The 19,518-nt window shown below is 36.9% G+C and overlaps 1 protein-coding gene and 1 pseudogene across 1 annotated transcript; one reads left to right on the forward strand and one right to left on the reverse strand.

Annotated features, from left to right (window-relative positions):
- Nucleotides 1-289: 289 nt before the first annotated feature.
- On the forward strand, nucleotides 290-5,591 carry LOC108840771 (receptor-like protein 45; annotated as a pseudogene).
- An 11,272-nt stretch (nucleotides 5,592-16,863) lies between these two features.
- On the reverse strand, nucleotides 16,864-18,092 carry LOC108817764 (60S ribosomal protein L10-3). The gene is given in 5 exon segments (XM_056995746.1): nucleotides 16,864-17,082; nucleotides 17,309-17,389; nucleotides 17,471-17,943; nucleotides 17,946-17,972; nucleotides 18,083-18,092. Coding segments are annotated over 5 exon segments (669 nt in total). The 3' UTR covers nucleotides 16,864-17,004.
- Nucleotides 18,093-19,518: the final 1,426 nt, after the last annotated feature.

Raw genomic sequence — 19,518 nt, forward strand, 5'->3', positions numbered from 1 at the left:
ATTATTCTTTTTGAATCTTCAAGGTTTTTGGAATCCTTAATTAGAGGATGACCATGTGAGTTTCATCGTCTCACACAATATTTTTATTCCAAATTTGAGTTTTTTTACGTGTTGTCCATATTTAAATTGTAAGCAAACTAATTTTTCTGCTGTGACATCCATTTGACTTATACATCGCACATTGCATCACATGCCTTAGAGCTCTCGAGTTTCACAATGTCTTAGCTATAAAATGACTTTGAACCATCTCTATGTTCTCTGTTTCCTTCTTTTGACCCTTTGAACTTAAATGTATTCCTCAAAGTCAATGATCTCTGGTCTAACATGGATGATAATCATGATGATGATGAAGATGCAAGAATGTAGAGGCTGCACTGAAAATGAAAGACGAGGGTTGTTAGAGCTCAAGGCATATTTTCTCTCGTTCAGTAAACATCTACGCCCTGACATTGCTAGTGAATGGAAGAGGACTAGTAGTCACTCTTGTTGTAGTTGGAGCCAAATCAAGTGTGACATGAACAGCAAACGCGTGATCGGACTCTCCCTTTCGATATATCATTCAGGTTACTCCGATACTTTTCCTCTACTCAAGACTGGCTAACACGTGTCCCCCGCCCCGGTGTTTTGATAGTTAAGGGGCTCCAAATTTTTTTTACATACATATTTTTATACAGAAAAATTTTAAATGTTCATTAAATTTTGTTAAATGGGGTCCCAAAAATATTTTACAAATACATAATTTGTTTTTATCACAAATTTTATAAAGATGATGATAAAATTTTTAAATAAACACAAGCTTTTGTTTTTGGAACACAAATAAACACAAGTTTAAATTTCTTTTTTCTCAGTCGAACCAATAAATATTTATGGGCCGAACGTGCCTCCTCCACTGAACCTAACCATGCTGTATCCTTTTGAGAAGCTTGAGCGTCTCGACTTGTCAATGAGCAGATTCACAGGCTGGTTCGACCAAACCCAAGGTCCATACTTATCCTCTCTTGATGTAGATCCTTTCTCTTTAAGTGTAAAACTGACTACTGAGATTTTTCTTTTCCGAACTGAACTGGCTGCACCGAATCAAAACTTTTGATTTTTGGTTCAGTTTCGGTTTAGTAAATTTTAGAACAGTTTTGTTATCAATTTGATTTGGTTTGGTAATCCGAATTAATGTCACAAACCAAATTTAGAACCGAAAAATTGAAATAACCAAAAAAAATCTTATAGCATTAATTGGCAATGCATGGTATTATTGATTTAGTTTGAGTTAATAACTCACAATGTTACCAATCAAGCATTCAATTTAAATTTTTATTTAAAGTTTTATTTATCATGTGTTGTAGTTGAGTTATTTTGATTTAGGGTTTGATTGACGGAACATTAGTATAAGCATTATTTTCGTTATTATCCACTCAATATTTATCATAAAAACATTTATAGAAAAGCATTTACAAGATGTTAATGCTCTTCAAATGCTATTTATTCAATGCTCTCATATGAAGTTTTTGGTAGAACATTTACAGTTAGAAATATATAAAATTTTAAAAATAATAATATATAGTTAATTTATTTTTATTTAATAATATAAAAAATTTATGTTCATAATCAAAAAATAAATTTATATATTTAAAAATAAAAGTTCTAATTAAATATTTTTAACTTTTAAAAAAAACAGTATTTCATATTTAAAATATAATATAATTTATGTAATTACACATATCATTCAATACTTTTAATAAAACATAAAATAATATATATTACACATACTCCTACTGCTTCTTTATCAGCAATACCAATAGAGGCTTTATGCCTTTTATAAAATTGTTAACTCAAAACTTAAACTAACATCAACAAAACTAAAGTTAATTAATTTTTTGTGCAAAATAAAACTGAAAGTAGTGTTTCCAAAAAAGTTATACGATTTGATTTACGTTGGTGGATAGTATTTTTTGTTGTGTAATCATTTCTAAGTTTTTCTTTTACTATTGGATATTTTAATTTAATGTTCATGCTATTTTAATTTCATTATTTTACTGTATTGTCAATATTAGAATAAATAGTGTTATTAGTGATTATAATTTTATTAAAAATAATATTTATTGCAAAATATTTTTTCTTATACATATTTAAACAAATAATTATTTTATTATTATATATTTTTAAAATAGGTTAATAGTTTATTTGTTTTTAACAAATATTTATTATAATATGTTTATACATTTAATTATTGTATAAAAACATAATACAATTTATACATCAAAAAGTTATATGCCGTCGGTTTTAATAAAATGATGACTCTTATTTTTACTACAAATTTACTATATAAACTTATAGTCTTTATTACATATTTTTTTACTGTAAATTACATCAAATTATAAACCATATTCCAGTTTAACTCTAATATTACATGTCACTAGTCGTCGGAGTTAATCGAAAGATTTGAGTTCTTAATCAAAAATTAAACCCTAAACAAAAAGATTCCGGTTCATTTCAGTAGAATTTTAGTTAACCGAACTACATGAATCCAAAACCGAATCAATTATTTTGCTCAATTTATGTCGATAAAATTTTGTATTAACCCAAAACCAAATAAGCCGAACTGAATAAACCAAATAACCTGAACCCGACTTTTACTAAAACTCCTTGCATCTTTTCTACAGGTTATAAGAGCCGTGAAAGATTTGACATCTTGAGATTCTTGATCTCAGTTACAATTCTTTCAACAGTAGTATTTTTCTTTTTATTGAAAGAGGTTGTGTCGCTCAAGACTTTGATTCTTTGTCGCAACTATATTATGAGTGTAACGTTCCAAAAAAAAAACTATATTATAAGTGGCTTTCTTGTGAAAGGTATTAAGTACTCCAACACAAATCAAATCTTACTGAAATTGTTGACACTAAATACCATTTTCACTTACTTTTGATATTTCTTGTGGTTACAGAACTGATTAATCTGAAAAATTTGGAGCTACTAGATCTAAAGGCCAACGGTTTCAGCGGCCATTTACCAGGAAAAAGGTAGTTTATATGACTAAGATCTTGTAAACCTAGTCATCTACTGCTTAGTTTTGGCACATTTGATACGCTATGTTCTTGAGTTGAGGTTGACATGTGTTCCATATGCATGTTTTGCTTCATGTCAGAGCTCGCCAGTCTGAAGAAGCTCAAAGCTTTGGATCTAAGAGAATTTCTTATCTGGGCAGATGGCAGGCAAGTAGTGGCAATATATTAACGCCTCTCAGATTTTAGAGTGTATATTATTATGTCTTGATGTTTCTCTCTGTGCATCCCATTTCTTTCAGGACTTTGCGGACTAGAGCAGTTGCAAGAGCTTCAGATTAGTCGAAACAACTTTGTGGGTGAGATCCCTCTTTGTTTCTCAAGATTCTCCAAACTCCGAGTTCTTGATCTTTCATCAAATTCCCTAAGTGGGAAGCTTCCATCATTCCTCAGTAACTTTAAGTCCATGGAGTACTTATCGCTACTCGACAACAACTTCGAAGGCTTGTTTTCCTTGGATTTGATCTCTGAGTTGACAGAACTCAAAGTTTTCAAACTCTCTTCCACGTCTAGTACGCTGAAAGGTAGTAGAGACAAGTGCTTCCACTGGCCTAAAATATCAGCTAACGAGTCTCACATTGTCGAACTGCAACATGTCCAACATCCCCGATTTTCTCCGGTATCAGACGGAACTGCTTGTACTCGATCTCTCCAGCAACAAGCTATCCGGAGCCTTCCCCACTTGGCTGCTAAAGAATAACACAAAGCTTCAGGTTCTAATGTTGCCGAACAACTCGTTCAACACCCTTACACCACTTCCAAGACCTCACAAGTTAGAGATTCTTGATCTTTCAGCTAACAACTTCAACCATCAACTCCCCGAAGATATCAGTTCGATGCTTCCAAGGTTGAGACATTTGAATCTATGCCTTCCTATGTGGAGACAATGGAACGTATTCAGTTTATTGACTTATCATACAACAACTTGTCCGGAAAGTTGCCAAGAGATATCTTCACTGGTTTCTATTCGCTCAAGTGGCTTAAGCTATCTCACAACAGTTTCACTGGCCCACTTGTTCCAAGATCGAGTGACGTCGTTGATGAATTTGATAGTGGACAATAACATGTTTACTGGGTAGATCACAGACAAACTACGCAACCTACGACTCTTAAGTGTGATTGACTTATCCAACAACTTCCTCACGGGTACCATTCCAAGATGGTTAGGTGGTTTCGAACTAATTGTTCTGAGGATCTCAAACAATCGTTTACACAGTGAAATACCTCATTCTCTCTTCAACATTCCATTCCTAATGCTATTAGACCTATCTGGAAACTACTTGTCCGGTACCTTGCCGCTGCGGTCTCACTCAGACTCCTACGGCCATATATTGGACTTGCACAACAACAATCTCACTGGTTCTATTCCAGACACATTGTGGAAAGATATGGCTCTGCTTGATCTGAGGAACAACAGACTGTCTGGAAACATCCCCCAGTTCATGAGCACACCAAACATCAGTGTTATTCTGCTGAGAGGTAATAACTTGACGGGCAAGTTACCCGTCGGGCTTTGCGGTTTAAGTAACCTAAAGAATGTTGGATCTTTCTCACAACAGTTTGAGTGAGTCCATACCTTCTTGTTTCAGTAATATATCGTTTGGTATCAACCATTCATGATCGCAGGCCTTATGGATATATGGACTCAGACGTACCACAAGTCTTTACTTGTGTCGGAATGGTTTGGTCTAGGGCCTATAGGCTACTCTGTAGATTTTAAAGTCCAAGTCGAGTTTACAGAGAAACAGAGATATGACTCGTACAAGAGAGGAACTCTCGACCAGATGTTTGGTCTTGACCTGTCGAGTAATGAGTTAAGCGGTGAGATACCTGAAGAGCTTGGAGATCTCAAGAGAGTACGTTCGATGAACCTATCAAGGAACTCACTAACGGGTATTATCCCTGCAAGTTTTCAAATCTGAAAAGCATAGAGAGCTTGGATCTTTCTTACAACAAGTTACATGGAGCTATACCTTCACGACTCACAATGCTGCACTCTCTTGCTGTCTTAAATGTTTCTTACAACAATCTATCCGCTCTGATTCCGCAAGGTAAACAGTTCAACACCTTTGATGAGAATAGTTACTTTGGTAATGTTCTTCTATGTGGATCACCTACCAATAAAAGCTGTGATACTACTACTACTATAATGAGCTCAGGAGAAAAAGGAGAAGAGGAAGAAGACGATAAAAGTGGATTGATTGATGTTGTGGCCTTGTGGTGGAGGAGCCTTGGTTCCACCTATGTCACGGTTTTGATTGGGTTTATGGTGTTTATGTGCTTTGATTCTCCATGGCGCCAAGCATGGTTCTACCTTGTTGATGCGCTTATTGACCGTCTAAAATATCTACTCGGAGTTATCTAGAGAGGGCTCGAGGAAGCTTTATTTTGATAAATTATCCAATCTTATTGTTGAATTCAACTACATCTCAAAGTCATCTTCTAGACATTTATTTGAGAATTGATTTATCATGTACCATCACTATATTGAGTTTCGAAACAATATTGACATGACATAATAACTGTTGAATTATATTTTGGCAAATTTTTTTAGAATATATGTTAATAACTAATAAATCATCATTAATATACTAATAAATAACACAATAGAGAAAAGAAATATAATAATATTTTACCATTTTCAAATATTATTTAATTCTTTTATAATTATATATAATTTTATTACTAAATATTTTTCAAAATTTATGTAGTTTTTTAAAATTTTAATTTTCTAATCCGGATACTATTAAATTTCTTTTAATATATAAAAAATTATAAAAAATAGATTTTTAGTTTTGATAATTATATACCTAACAAATTTTTCTCTCAATTTTATAGAATTTAATTTAATATATTTAACCAAAAAATAGATTAAAATTTTCAAAAATGTAGTTATAAATATATACTATAAGCAAATAATAAGATCTAAAAGTTAACAAAATTTTTATTGTTATTGTAAATTAAATTTAAAAAATTCTTATTTATGCACATGATGTAGGAAAACTAGGCCCGGTTCCAGTCCGTTATGGAACTTGCTTAAGACTGTAAAAACGGACCCTTATTTAACATGTACTTTTCATATTTTACCACAAAAACACTAATAACCTAAATAATTTTGGACCTTTAATTATGAAGTAAATATGTAAAAAAAAAGTTTGGATCCTATGATGTTACACCTCCAGCACATGCCAAGAGCCGGCACTGAGGAAAACGCCTAGTTTAGATGAGATTCAAATAATATTATTTTGATATTTAGAAGTCATAGGTGAATGCATCCATCTCTTATGATGAGCGAAGTATCTTTAGAGGTATACTGGCCACTGCCTCCCAAAATGAAGTATGGGAGAGAGTTCAATAGTAAGTTGGTTAGAAAATGGAATGTTGTATGATTTTTAATTGAAATATTAATTAAACTTCTTTTTCAAATAATTTATAGGAGAGAAATTTAAATTTTTATTTTAAAAATTATATATAAATTGATTGGGTAAGTTAAATATATCTTGAATTTTCAGAGTTTAGTAAATATGTGACCATAATATCTTTAAAAATATCGGTTGGAATTATGGCCTTCATTGGCTTGGTCTAAGGACCGGTTCTGACAAATACTTGTTTCCTCTCTATAATAAAGTAAGTATATATCATCAATCTGGGGTTGTGGGGGGTTTTAGTAAGAAGGCATTGTCTTAATAACATTCAACACAACACAATTATCTTGTCCAGTTGTCCCCAACAATACAGAACCACAGATTAAGGAATAATCAACTGCAAATGATAATCAATCAGCAGTGACTGGTTCTAGAAAAAAGAAGCTAATGTAATTATATAAATTGCCAAAGATAGATACCTAAAACCAGAACTTTGTTCATTTTTAAAAGCAACAGAAACAAGAAAAAAGAGTACAAATGAAAAGAGACCCTAGTTGACCAAAAAAAAAAAAATGAAAAGAGACCCTTGCCTCTCGATCGGTTTAGTACTATTCACTTTCAGCAGGTCCGACACTGAAAATCCGAGAAAACTCAACTTACCCGTCTCTTAGCATTTTATTAAGGCCCAAAATCAGGGCTTATTGCAAAAGTGACTCAAAACTTGAATTCAAACAGAAAACTAACATTTTTTTTTGACTCATTTTTTTTTGAGTTTTTAACCCTACATCTACATTTTATCTACGAAAATGCCATTAACCTTTTTTTTTTTTTCGAAAATGGTTTCTTTATTGTCTCAACCTCATTTTCTTCAAGTATTTACAATATTGTCACTGCCATGAATAGTGGAAACAACCTTGTACGAACTGTTTGGAGCTTTTAATGCCCTTTAATGCACGTAAATCTCTTTACACTCTCTCTGTTTCAATTGTTATTAACTAAAAACAACATTTCTTTCACTTTCTCTCCATATTCATCCAAACAACTGAAGCTTTTGATTCAAAATATGGTCGATGGTTGACAGAGCCATATTTCTTTCGTTTTGACTTACGGTTGCTTTCGTTTGAGGTTTTGGGTGGTTGGAGAAGACCCTGTGTGCAAACGAAGTCATCTCACCTAGTTTAAGGTACGAATTTGAATTTTTTTCAAAATCTGTTCGCGTAGAAGACTTACAAGTAAGTCATCTGTATGTAGAAGACTTACTGATGAGTCTTCTGGTCAAACGGACGACTTAAACTAAGTCGTCCAGCTTTGTTTGTTGAAAAAAACACTCCAGACGACTTATATATAAGTCGTCTACGAGAAACAGGCTAGTTTTGCATTTGACCGAATCGTGTCAGATCTTTGACTATTTCTGGACGACTTATAATTCAGTCGTCTCTGGGAAATTTAAAATTTCAATATTTTATTAAACTAGGACGACTTACACGTAAGTCGTCCCTTTTTAATTTTCTACAAAAAACAAAGCCGGACGACTTAGAATTAAGTCGTCCCTTTTAATTTTCAATTGCAAAAGTGACCTCTTTAGACGACTTACCTTTAAGTCTTCTGGACGACTTAAATCTAAGTCGTCTGCGATAATGTTTGTTGAACTTCTTCATTTTCTCTATGTTTACTAATGTGTTTTATTTTGAACATTTGCAGATGATTTTTAAGTTACATGCAGTTTATGGAGAATGGTTGTTGAGAGATTTCCGTTGGGATTTTGTGGTTGATGATCTCAAAGGAGCAAGATTGTTTTTATTGAATGAAGATTCAACACATGCTGAACTTGTTGCAATGGCTCAAGAAGATTATAACCTGGACATGAGATCAGTGACTGTGGAGATTAGCTACTCATTACCAGAAGAAATGATGATGACTCCAGGCAGTCCTCCCATTCATGTTACAAGTGATAGACAAGTTCGAAACTTGCTCGAGATACTCAAAACGCATAGAGTATGTCTTTGTGTATCAAGCCGCAGCAAGGTGGAAACGGTTTCAGAGAAAAGAGAAGAAGCTGGTGAATGGGAAGAAGATGTTGGTGATAATGATGAAGCTGGTGAATGGGAAGAAGATGTTGGTGATAATGATGAGGCTGATGAATGTTTTGAAGATGTTGGTGATAATGAGTCTGTTGAAGATGAAAATCAAGATGGGGAGAAGGAAAATGAGGAGGAGGAAAATGGGGAGGAGGAAAATGGGGAGGAGGATGCTGATAACACTATTGTTGGTGAAACGGATCAGAATGGTGGGGATTACAGTCTTTATGGAAAGGTTCTAGATGAGGACGAGGAAGATGATGATAATATTTGTTTTGAAGAAATTGAAAAGACATATGCTAAGACAAATGCTATTGAAGGAGGAAAATCGGATTGTACCAGCATCTATGTCAACCAGAGTTTTGTTAGCAAGGATGCACTACTTTCAGAGCTGCGGTTGACAGCAGTGAGGGGTAGGTTTTCTTTCAGAATATACAAATCAACAAAAACTCTCCTTGTGGCAATATGTCGGGTTAGCGGTTGTGGATGGAAGATCAGAGCGAGTGTGAAACATGGGCCAAACACGTTTTGGGTAACAAAGTATGTGGAAAAACATTTATGCTCAATTGGAGACCGAATCGCTCAGCGGAGACACTGTACTCCAAAGTATGTTGGTAGTCTTTTCATTGATCGTGTTGGGATCATTGATGGGATAACTCCACAGAATATCACTGATGCAATGAAGAACATGTTTGGCATGACGCTTGATTACACCACTTCATACAGAGCACTGTTATATGCACAGAAATTGGTGAGAGGATCAACAGAAGAAGGGTATTCGCGTCTACCTTCATATCTCGAGCAAATCTCCATTGCAAATCCTGATTCTATCACGGCTATAGAACTTGATTCTAAGAAAAGATTTAAGTATCTATTTCTCTCTTTTGGAGCTTCTATCAAAGGTTTTAAGTATCAGAGAAGGGTCATTGTGGTGGATGGAACTCACCTAAGTGGAAAGTATGGAGGTGTTATGTTAGTTGCAGCCGCACAAGATGGCAATTTTCAGATATTCCCATTGGCTTTTGGGATCGTGGATGTTGAAGATGAACCTTCTTGGGAATGGTTTTTCACAAAATTGGCTAGTTGTATATCTCATGACAAGCCTCTGGTGATAGTCTCTGACCGGCACACGGCCATTAAAAGTGCGTGTGAGAAGGTGTTTCCTTGGGCAACCCGAGGAATATGTTATTATCACCTTCAAGATAACATTGTCAAAAAGTTTAAAGGGAAACATCTCATGTACTTGGTGAAAGGGGCTGCTTATGCGCACACGGTATACGATTTTGACCGGTACATGGCTGAGATACGGAGTGCAAACCCGGAACTTGCAACGTATTTGGAGAAGGCCGACGCCAGGCTATGGTCAAGGGTTTATTGTAAGGGGAACAGGTTCAACATAAAAACAAGCAACATCGCTGAATCTATTAATTCCGCACTGAAGCGAGCAAGAGGATTTCTGATTCCGTTCCTGCTGGAGTTCATAAGGCAGAAGTTAGGAAAATGGTATTGGAAAAGGAGACAAGATGCTTTGAATCTCCCAACTGAACATAGTCGAGGTGTTGAATACTTGCTTGCTGTTCGATCAGAGATAGCGGATACGATGACGGTCGAACCAATTGATGGATGGCGTTTCTTTGTCAAAGGTGGCAAAATGGACTGTGTGGTTGATTTGGAACATGTAAAGTGTGATTGTGGTGTCTATGGAGTGGAGAAAATACCTTGCTCTCATGCTATAGCAGCTGGAACACATGCTGGTGTGCATATCGACACACTTGTATGTCCACTTTACTCAAAGAATCATCTGTATGCAGGATACTCAGAGAATATATATCCTATCGTGTTACAACATATTGAGGAACGAGAATGCTTTCCTCCAAACGTAAAGCGTGGTCCGGGGAGACAGAAGAAATCAAGATGGCAATCTTGGTTGGAGCTATCTAGGATGAGAGGACACAAACCCAGGAAGAAACACAAGGCACGGAGATGCTTAAACTGCAAGGAAACTGGCCATACGAAACCACAATGTACACAACCAGTTGACTAGTTGTCCAGACGACCTAAACTTAAGTCGTCCAGTCTTGATTACCTGTCCAGACGACTAATTTCTAAGTCGTCCAGTGTTTCGTCTACCTTCTACGAAGTCGTCCAGTGTATTAGACTACCTTCTACTATCCCTTCAAGTGTATTTTTTTTAGACGACCTTTTACGAAGTCGTCCAGTGTATTTAAGTCGTCCAGTGTTTAGACTACCTTCTACTATCCCTTCAAGTGTATTTTTTTAGACGACCTTTTACGAAGTCGTCCAGTGTATTTAAGTCGTCCAGTGTTTAGACTACCTTCTACTATCCCTTTAAGTGTATTTTTTTAGACGACATTTTACGAAGTCGTCCAGTGTATTTTATTTTTAGACTACCTTATTTGTAAGTCGTCCAAACCTTCCAGACGACTTATTTGTAAGTCGTCCAGCTGGAAAACCTTCCAGACGACTTATTTGTAAGTCGTCCAGCTGGAAAACCTTACACAAGTTAGAAAATCTATACAAGTTAGAAAATCAAATAAATCATACATGCCCACAAACATACAAATAGATTTGTGTATACAAATAGTTCAAATATACAAATAGATTTGTGTATACAAAATAGTTCAAATATACAAATAGATTTGTGTATCTATACAAGTTAAAAAATCTATACAAGTTAGATTTGTGTATCTAATCATACATGCCCACAAACATACCACCATCCTCATTATCTTTCAGATGCTGATCAACAAGCTCCGTCCATATAACCAAAGCCATATTATCCCTCATAGTCTTCGCATTGGACCTAGCAAAGTCTTTAGGGCTAAAGGGGACCCCAAGAGCATGACATTCAATGTACTTTGCAGCGTACACGCCACAATCACCATTGTTGGCCGTGGGTACATCTTTCAGCAATCTCTCATATGTGTATCGCTCCAACCCATGCATCTGGTCTCCGCACTCCACAATCAGATAAGGGACTATCTCGAGAAAATGCTCCATTATCTCATCCCATCTTTCTGGTATGGTAGTTGAAGGTATGCTGTCCCAGACGACTATGTGCCTCTTAGGGATCGATGTCCAAATAGCCACCCAATGTTTGTTGTCCAAGTTCAGTGGCACATAGATATCATCAATGTCCTCCCCCACTTCTTGTTTGATTGGCAAAATGAAGGCATTGATCCGTCATACAAACTCGCCGCTCCACTAGGTAGCATTTTTCCTAAACCATTGTGATCAGACGACGATGCTTTGAAGAACAGATACTGTTCTCTCTAAGACTGGGTAAAGGTGTGATCCAGGAAGCACATTCGCTCGCTCCGGAAACATTGTGGGTTCTCCTTATACCTCTGCCTCAGCACATTCATCCAAGCATCTATATGCTGCATATAAAATAATACAAGTTAGAACCTTCCAGACGACTTATTTGTAAGTCGTCCAGCTGGAAAACCTTCCAGACGACTTATATATTTACAAATCTATACAAAGACAAGTTACCAGACGACTTAAAGATAAGCAGAAGACTTACTACGTCTTCCAGCTATGCTTTGGGTGTCCGGAGTTTTTGATACCACCAAGTTGGTGATGTACGTGGTTTGTCCTCTTCCTTAGTGAAATAATCACTGCAAACAAAAAAGCAATCAGTTTTGGTAGACTAAATCAAGCTATTATGGATAAAGCAATCACTTACGGATCAGTTTTCAACCAATCAGCGAGCTCCTTCATCTTAGGTCTGTTTAATGTGGGAAATGGATTATACTTTCCCACTCTAAGGAGTTTCCTTCTCTCTGCCGTATAAGGAGATATCTGCGTGGGAGCAGGTTTCTTCGTTCGTTCACTCCTTGCACGCACAGAAGCAGTGGGAGCTGTTTTGTCCAATACAACCAGGCTCGGTTCTGAAACTGGAACGCTTGGATCGGTGGAAGCGAAGCTCGGTTGTTGATCGTTGGAAGCGAAGCTCGGTTGGTCAGTGGAAGTGAGAGGAACAATCTCTTTGGAGGTGACACCATCTGCTTTATCCTCCGGCAAGATCTTATATACCGAGATCGCCTCATCTGCTGTATCCTCCGGCAACAATCTCTGCAATAAAAGTTGCAAGTTAACCCTGGACGACTTAAATAAAAGTTGTCTGGACGACTAGTTGACCCTGGACGACTTAAATAAAAGTTGTCTGGACGACTAGTTGACCCTGGACGACTTAAATAAAAGTTGTCTGGACGACTAGTTGACCCTGGACGACTTAAATAAAAGTTGTCTGGACAACTAGAAGACCCTGGACGACTTAATTCTTGTTGGGAGAGGATTTGATACTAACCTCTTTGGGCAGAGGAGAAGGCTGTTTCTTTTGAGGAGAAGGCTTTGCCTTTTGAGGAGTAGGCTGTTTCGTTTGAGGAGCAGGCTGTTTCGTTTGAGGAGCAGGCTGTTTAGTTTGAGGAGCAGGCTGTTTCGTTTGAGGAGTAGGCTTTGCCTTTTGAGGAGTAGGCTTTGCCTTTTGAGGAGCAGGCTGTCTGGTGGGAGGAGTAGGATGATTGGTTTGAAGTGTAGCCTGATCCTTTTGAGGAGTAGTCTGTTTGTTACTAACCCCGGTTTCTGGGGCTTGTGGGGTAGGCTGTTTGTTACTAACCCCGGTTTCTGGGGCTTGAGGGGTAGCCTGATTGGTGACACCAACCTTCTTCTCCACAGCTTCCAATCTATCGGAGATCTTCCTAATCTCCCTGATGCACTTCTTAAACCCATCTTTCATCATGTCACCTAAGCCACTTCTTAAGTCCTTGAACATATTTTCTAACTCCTCTCTGGTCACCCAACTAGCCTCTTCTCTAGCCTCTTCTGTAGCCTCTTCTCTAGCCTCTGTAGGAGCCTCTTCTCTAGCCTCTTTAGGAGCCTCTTTAGGAGCCTCTTTACGAGCTTTCTTCCGAGGTCTCTGATTGTCTTCCTCCACCTCCTCCACAACCATCTCTTTGGCTCTTTTTGATGGAGTCACAAACTTAGGTATTGTACCAGTGACTTCCCAGCAATCCATGGTCTACTTCCACGGTCTCCGATCATACATGACTTTAATGATGTTCTCCGCGCGCACGTCCTCAACCTCAGAGTCCCATTTTGGCCACATTTCACTAATGTCCTTCTCAACAAAGTTTATCACGCGGGTCTGCAGTAAATAGAAGAAGAATCGAGTTAGATATTTGAAACAAAATACTAAATAGACGACTTAATTATAAGTCGTCAACTAAGTCGTCCAGCCGGACGACCTTCCAGACGACTTATTATAAGTCGTCTACTAAGTCGTCCAGCTGGACGACCTTCCAGACGACTTATAATAAGTCGTCTACTAAGTCGTCCAGCTGGAAGACCTTCCAGACGACTTATAATAAGTCGTCTACTAAGTCGTCCAGCTGGAAGACTTTCCAGACAACTTAATTAAGTGAAGATGGAAAGGTACCTGACTCAAGATAGCAGCTTTCATGAATCTGCGGCCTCTACTGCCCTCGTAAGCCAGAATCGGTGGAGACGGACTGTTTGCTCTGGGTAGACCAATACTAGCACCCAATCCCGGAATAGCTGTGTACGCCCAGACCTGAAGAACTTGTATAAACCCATCCACGGTGTAACAACCAGTAATATCTTTGTTCCACAAAGAGTCCATCAGCACCTTAAACGCGACTCTCCCCCATGGATAATTCTCAAACCTTTCTAAATCCATCACTAGCCTTGCCAGAGTAGCTCGTGTAGCGCTTGAGAACTTTCTCCCTTCAATGAATCCAGTGAAGATGGAAAGGTACGCGAGTCGCTTGCGATCTTCCCTGGACCAATCCCCGCATCTCTTCAGTGCTGCTATTATCTGATCAGTAGTTGACCCAGCTTCCCGATGAACTCCCATCATCTCCCAGAAAGAAACCATCTGTGGGGTAACTTCACATTCTGGTGTCTCAAGGTCCTCGATGTACTCGCAGTTTAGACCAGTGATGTTTTCAAACTCTAACAGTGAAAACCTCGCAGGTTCTGGACCAACGAGACACCACATCTCATACTTCTTCTTAATGTCCAGCTTTAAACCGAGCAAGTAGTGAACCAGCCTTGAAGCCCAACCAAATCCCTGCTCCTTGAACTTGATGAAAACTCCCAATCTCGACTCCTTGAGCTCTTCAAATTCAGCATCAGTGAGAGCTTCCCTAAGAGCAGTATGCAACTTCGTGTTATCCGTATGATACGAAATGCTATTGTGGGGTTCTGGCTCTTCCCCTAATGTGTATAACCTACGGGGGAGTTCTGGAATATCCATCCTTTTTGTCTGCAAAATAATCAAAGACAACAATAGAAGTCAGAACACAAGCTAAATCAATCACGCCTTAATTGTTACTCCAGACGACTTATATTTAAGTCGTCTGGAAAGTCTTCCAAATGGACGTACTAAGTCGTCCAGGTTGAAGACTTTCCAGACGACTTACTTACAAGTCTTCCAGTAGAAAATTTCAAGCGGACCTGATTAGTCGCAGAAGGAGTTCGAGTACTCGTCATTGTGGTTATAGATCTGAAAAAATAAACGTGAAACGGTGAGAATGAGTAAATTGAAAGAGACAACGTTTTATGTTCATCTTTTCCACGAGTTTGATGACTTACCGGCGTTAGGGTTTACAGAGAAACGGCGCTACGGTTTACAGAGAAGAAGCGGCGGCGCTAGGGTTTAGAAGAAGCGGCGGCGCTAGGGTTTAGAAGAAGCGGCGGTGCTAGCTAGTGTTTAGAGGAAGCGGCGGTGAGAACGTTGGTGAGCACGGTGGCGAGGGCGACGGTTTGTTCGGAAATAGTGGAAGCGGGGGCGCTAGGGTTTAGAGGAATCGGCGGCGCTAGGGTTAGAAGAAGCTGTGGCGACAACGGTGAGAATGAAGTGAAATAGATAGCCGACGTTGAGAACGATGGTTGTTCGGAAATAGTGGGAATTCGAATCGCCTTTGATATCGCCGGTGAGAGAGAACTGTTAGGGTTTCTGTTAGCGGAAAATGAAAAAAAAATCACCTTATATATTGGGTAAATAATCCGGTTAGCTTTAAAAGTACATTGGTAAACTTTAAGGTTTGGTCCGGTTTAGACGACTTATTCTGGCTGATAATGTACATCAGACGACCTAATATTTAGTCGTCTGGGAACAGAAGACTAAATATTAAGTCGTCCAATACCCTAAAATGAACCCCTAAACTAAAATGACTAAATTAACTTACTAACCACGTTATAACATCAAATTATACTTCAATAGTGTTTACTATACACAGAAATGAACACGCCTAGGTAATTTTAAAAATTTTCAAAAACGGTTTTAATGCTTTCCAAAATCTAACCCTAAGAACACATACAATACTACAACATATGTTGATGAAACATAAACTAAAGAATATCATGACTCACTACTTTCATTCATCTGGGCTGAAAACAATTGAAATTTGTTATATATTAATTTATATCTCTTAAGACATATGTTAATTACATAATTCCAATTTTTCATTTATCAAAATATTTTTTACAAAATTTTTAAATTATGTTTAAGAATAACTGTCCAGACGACTTAACTTAAAGTCGTCTGTTTACAGACGACTTGCGAGGGGTAGAAACGTAAAAAAAAATCTGTTTTTTTGTTTGTTCACAAGGAGATAGTTGTAATTTCAATAGCCTTTTAGGTTATTTTTGCCTTTGACCCAAGTTGGGGTACTCTTTTGGGTTTGACTCCAAGTTTTGAGTCACAATTGGTAATTCTCCCCCAAAATACTCATTTTGCATTTCCGGTTGTTGCTTGATCCATTTACTGCTCGAGGGAACACGGTTACAATCTTTCAACAATGAAGTTCGACTCTTTGAAAAATCTTTCAACAATGAAGTCGACTCTTTGAACAATCTTTTGAATGCCATCTTTAGGTTTTTATCACTTCAGTATCATCGAACACTTCAATAAAATATCATATAATTACTCAATTCAATATCTAACAATCTTTGTTAACCAACATGGCAACACGAACACTTATAAAAAACTGTAGACATTTTTGTGGAACATTTTTACGTTACATCTTTGGTATTTTTTCTTTAAAAAATTAAACGCCTACTATTTGATTCTACATTCAAGATAGCATATGCAACTGAAGAAGCACCATTTTCTTATATCTAAAATCCACAGTAACATAATTGTAAAAGTCTTAATGAACAAGTCCAAGGCGTTCGGAGTTCTTATACAACCCACTCTTTCAGTATAAATCATTTTGGAAATAAACAGCCATACTATTTGATCAAGGAGCACGATTTCAAATAAATCATGAGGACGTAAACTTAAGGAAACGAGAAGTAAAACCAGAACTAAAGCAATGAACACAGAAACAGACCATAAAACAATTGTCCAAACAAAACGAAACCAGAAAAGGATCTTGTTTTCAACTGTTACAACAAAAACAAAACGAATAACTTCGGAACCTAGAGTATTATCGGTACTACAACCACAAATCGTCTTCATTCTTTATCGCTGGTTGCTGATATGAACGCACTTCCCGGTTGACGGTTAGCCAAAGGACCATGGTTCGACAGAAACTGCAACACAACATAAATCAAAATCAATAAACCATAAAAGGTCGCTCACATGGTGAAGAAAATCAGACAAAATAACACAGATAATATTCATCACAATTACCACAATATACAAATTCCAAAATCAATACCGTTAATGAAGCAATCATTTATTTATAATATTGGTTTATAATCAACACACTACACAAGAAATGAATATGGACTCTGGAGACAGGAACAAGAACAGTACCTTAGCATTGACACCATCAGGAACAATCCTCTTAACCTGTCTCAGCCTAGTGTAATCAGCACGGTTGAACTTAGTGAAACCCTGTTCCAATCCAACGAACATAATATTTAATGTAATCACCAAAAACCAAAATAAAGACACAACATAAAAAAAAAAAACATACCATTTCCTGCTAACAATAATCTTCTGACGCCCAGGGAACTTAAACTTAGCCCTCCTCAGCGCCTCCTGAGCATGCGCCCCATGGTTATCCTTACACCTCACAGACAAAAGCACCTGCCCAATCGCAACCCTAGCGCAAGTCCCCAGCGCCTTACCAAAGGCGCCTCTCATACCAGTCTGAAGCCTATCGGCTCCGGCGCACGAAAGCATCTTGTTGATACGCAACACATGGAAAGGATGAACCCTAATCCTCAAGTGGAAGGCGTCTTTCCCTGCGGATTTCACCATGTACTTGTTGCAGGCGATACGCGCGGCCTCGAGGGCCTCGCTGGAGACGTTTTCTTTCTCCCACGAGACGAGGTGGACGCAGAAAGGGAACTCGTCGACTCCTTTCTTCTTCATCCCGACGTCGTAGATTCGGATCTTGGGGTCGGGGACTCCGCGGCAGTAGCGGGATTTCGGGTAGGGCTTCCCTTGATCTGACGGTAACATCTCGCAGGTCCTACAATCAATGGCAATAAAATCAAAATCTCAAATTAATCAAGAGCCTAGCGAGTTCACGATGCAAGGATCTATGTTGTAAGGAGGAGGAGGAGAGATAATGTGACTTACTTCGTCCCATGATGGCGTTGGATTCGTTCGGCGATTCTGTGTTGCAAAACCCTAGAAATTAAGTATGAGACGCGTTGTGTTTTGTTTTTATAGAGGAACAGCTGGAAATATCTAAATTGATTATACGTCACTGCTTAGCTAGGCCCATTGGACCTTTTGATGTCCAGGCCCTTCAACTTTGACTTTGACTTTCATAGTTTTAATGTGTACACGAATATTCATTTTTCGTCTACTGTTTTTCTTAATTTGTGGTCAAAGAGGAAAAATTCATATACTACATACTTTCGATAAAAATTTTAGAATATGGTAATAACTCATACATTATCATTAAAATAAATATATTTAAATATGACAATAAATTATATAAATTATATAGTTTTAAAATTATAAAATTTTATTACTTAAATTTTTAAAACAATTATTCAATTTTTTAAATATATATATATATATATATATATATATATATATAACTTTTAGTTGTAAAATCATTAATTTCTTATATATTTACAAATTTTAAAAATACTATTTAGTTTTAATTTTGATATTATACCATTTTTATACCAACGTGAAACTTTATCATTATATCTAAGAGAATATGAGAGAATGGTGTGAAAGAATAGTGTGAGGGGGAAAAGAGGCAGCAAACGGTTAACGCCCTTCCCTTTTTTGTCATTTTTCTGGTGTTCAAATATTTGGTTTTAGTTTTTTCAGAAATAATGTTTCTCATGCGCATACTTTTGGAAATAATGTTTAATTTTCACTTTTGAAGAATTGTTATTTGTTGGATGTTTAAAGACTTTGTTTACACAAATTTTCTTTGGACACATCCATGCACAAATCGAATAGATAAAAACATGTCTTTTCTTATGTTAAATAGTCTGGTTAATGAATGATTTGAAGTGGTTAAATAGTGTGCTTAATGAACGATTTGAAGTTGTTTAAGGAATAAAGTTATTAAATACCAGAACAAGGTAAAACATATCCTGAATAGTTAAAGGTTTTACTAGACAAAGATCCTCATCTTGTCACTTCTACAACATTTACATTGCACACAGCAACGAAATACTACTTTTATGTACAAAATTTGTAAGAAGATACTCTACCATAAAAATAATCTAAAACCAAACCAAAATTTCCCATTTGAATACTTGGTTATTATAATTATTGTAGATAGATAGAGCTAATCATGTTTCCTCAATGTTGTTGTGATTGATGTATTCTTGGTAATTATGATTATTGTAGAACTGTTTATTTACTTACACGTAATCAACCGAAATATTATTTACTAAAATGTTCGTTTTACTTGGGAATCATGCTGTATCAAAACTTTTTTTCTATTGATAGAAGAAAACATGTGTTATGAATCCTTGTATCCAAATTTTGTAACCGTGAATTAAATAAATAAGAAAAGATCGAATGTACATTTTAACTCATAT

The sequence above is a fragment of the Raphanus sativus genome, chromosome 2 (assembly GCF_000801105.2).
Source record: "Raphanus sativus cultivar WK10039 chromosome 2, ASM80110v3, whole genome shotgun sequence".
NCBI classification, from domain to species: domain Eukaryota; kingdom Viridiplantae; phylum Streptophyta; class Magnoliopsida; order Brassicales; family Brassicaceae; genus Raphanus; species Raphanus sativus.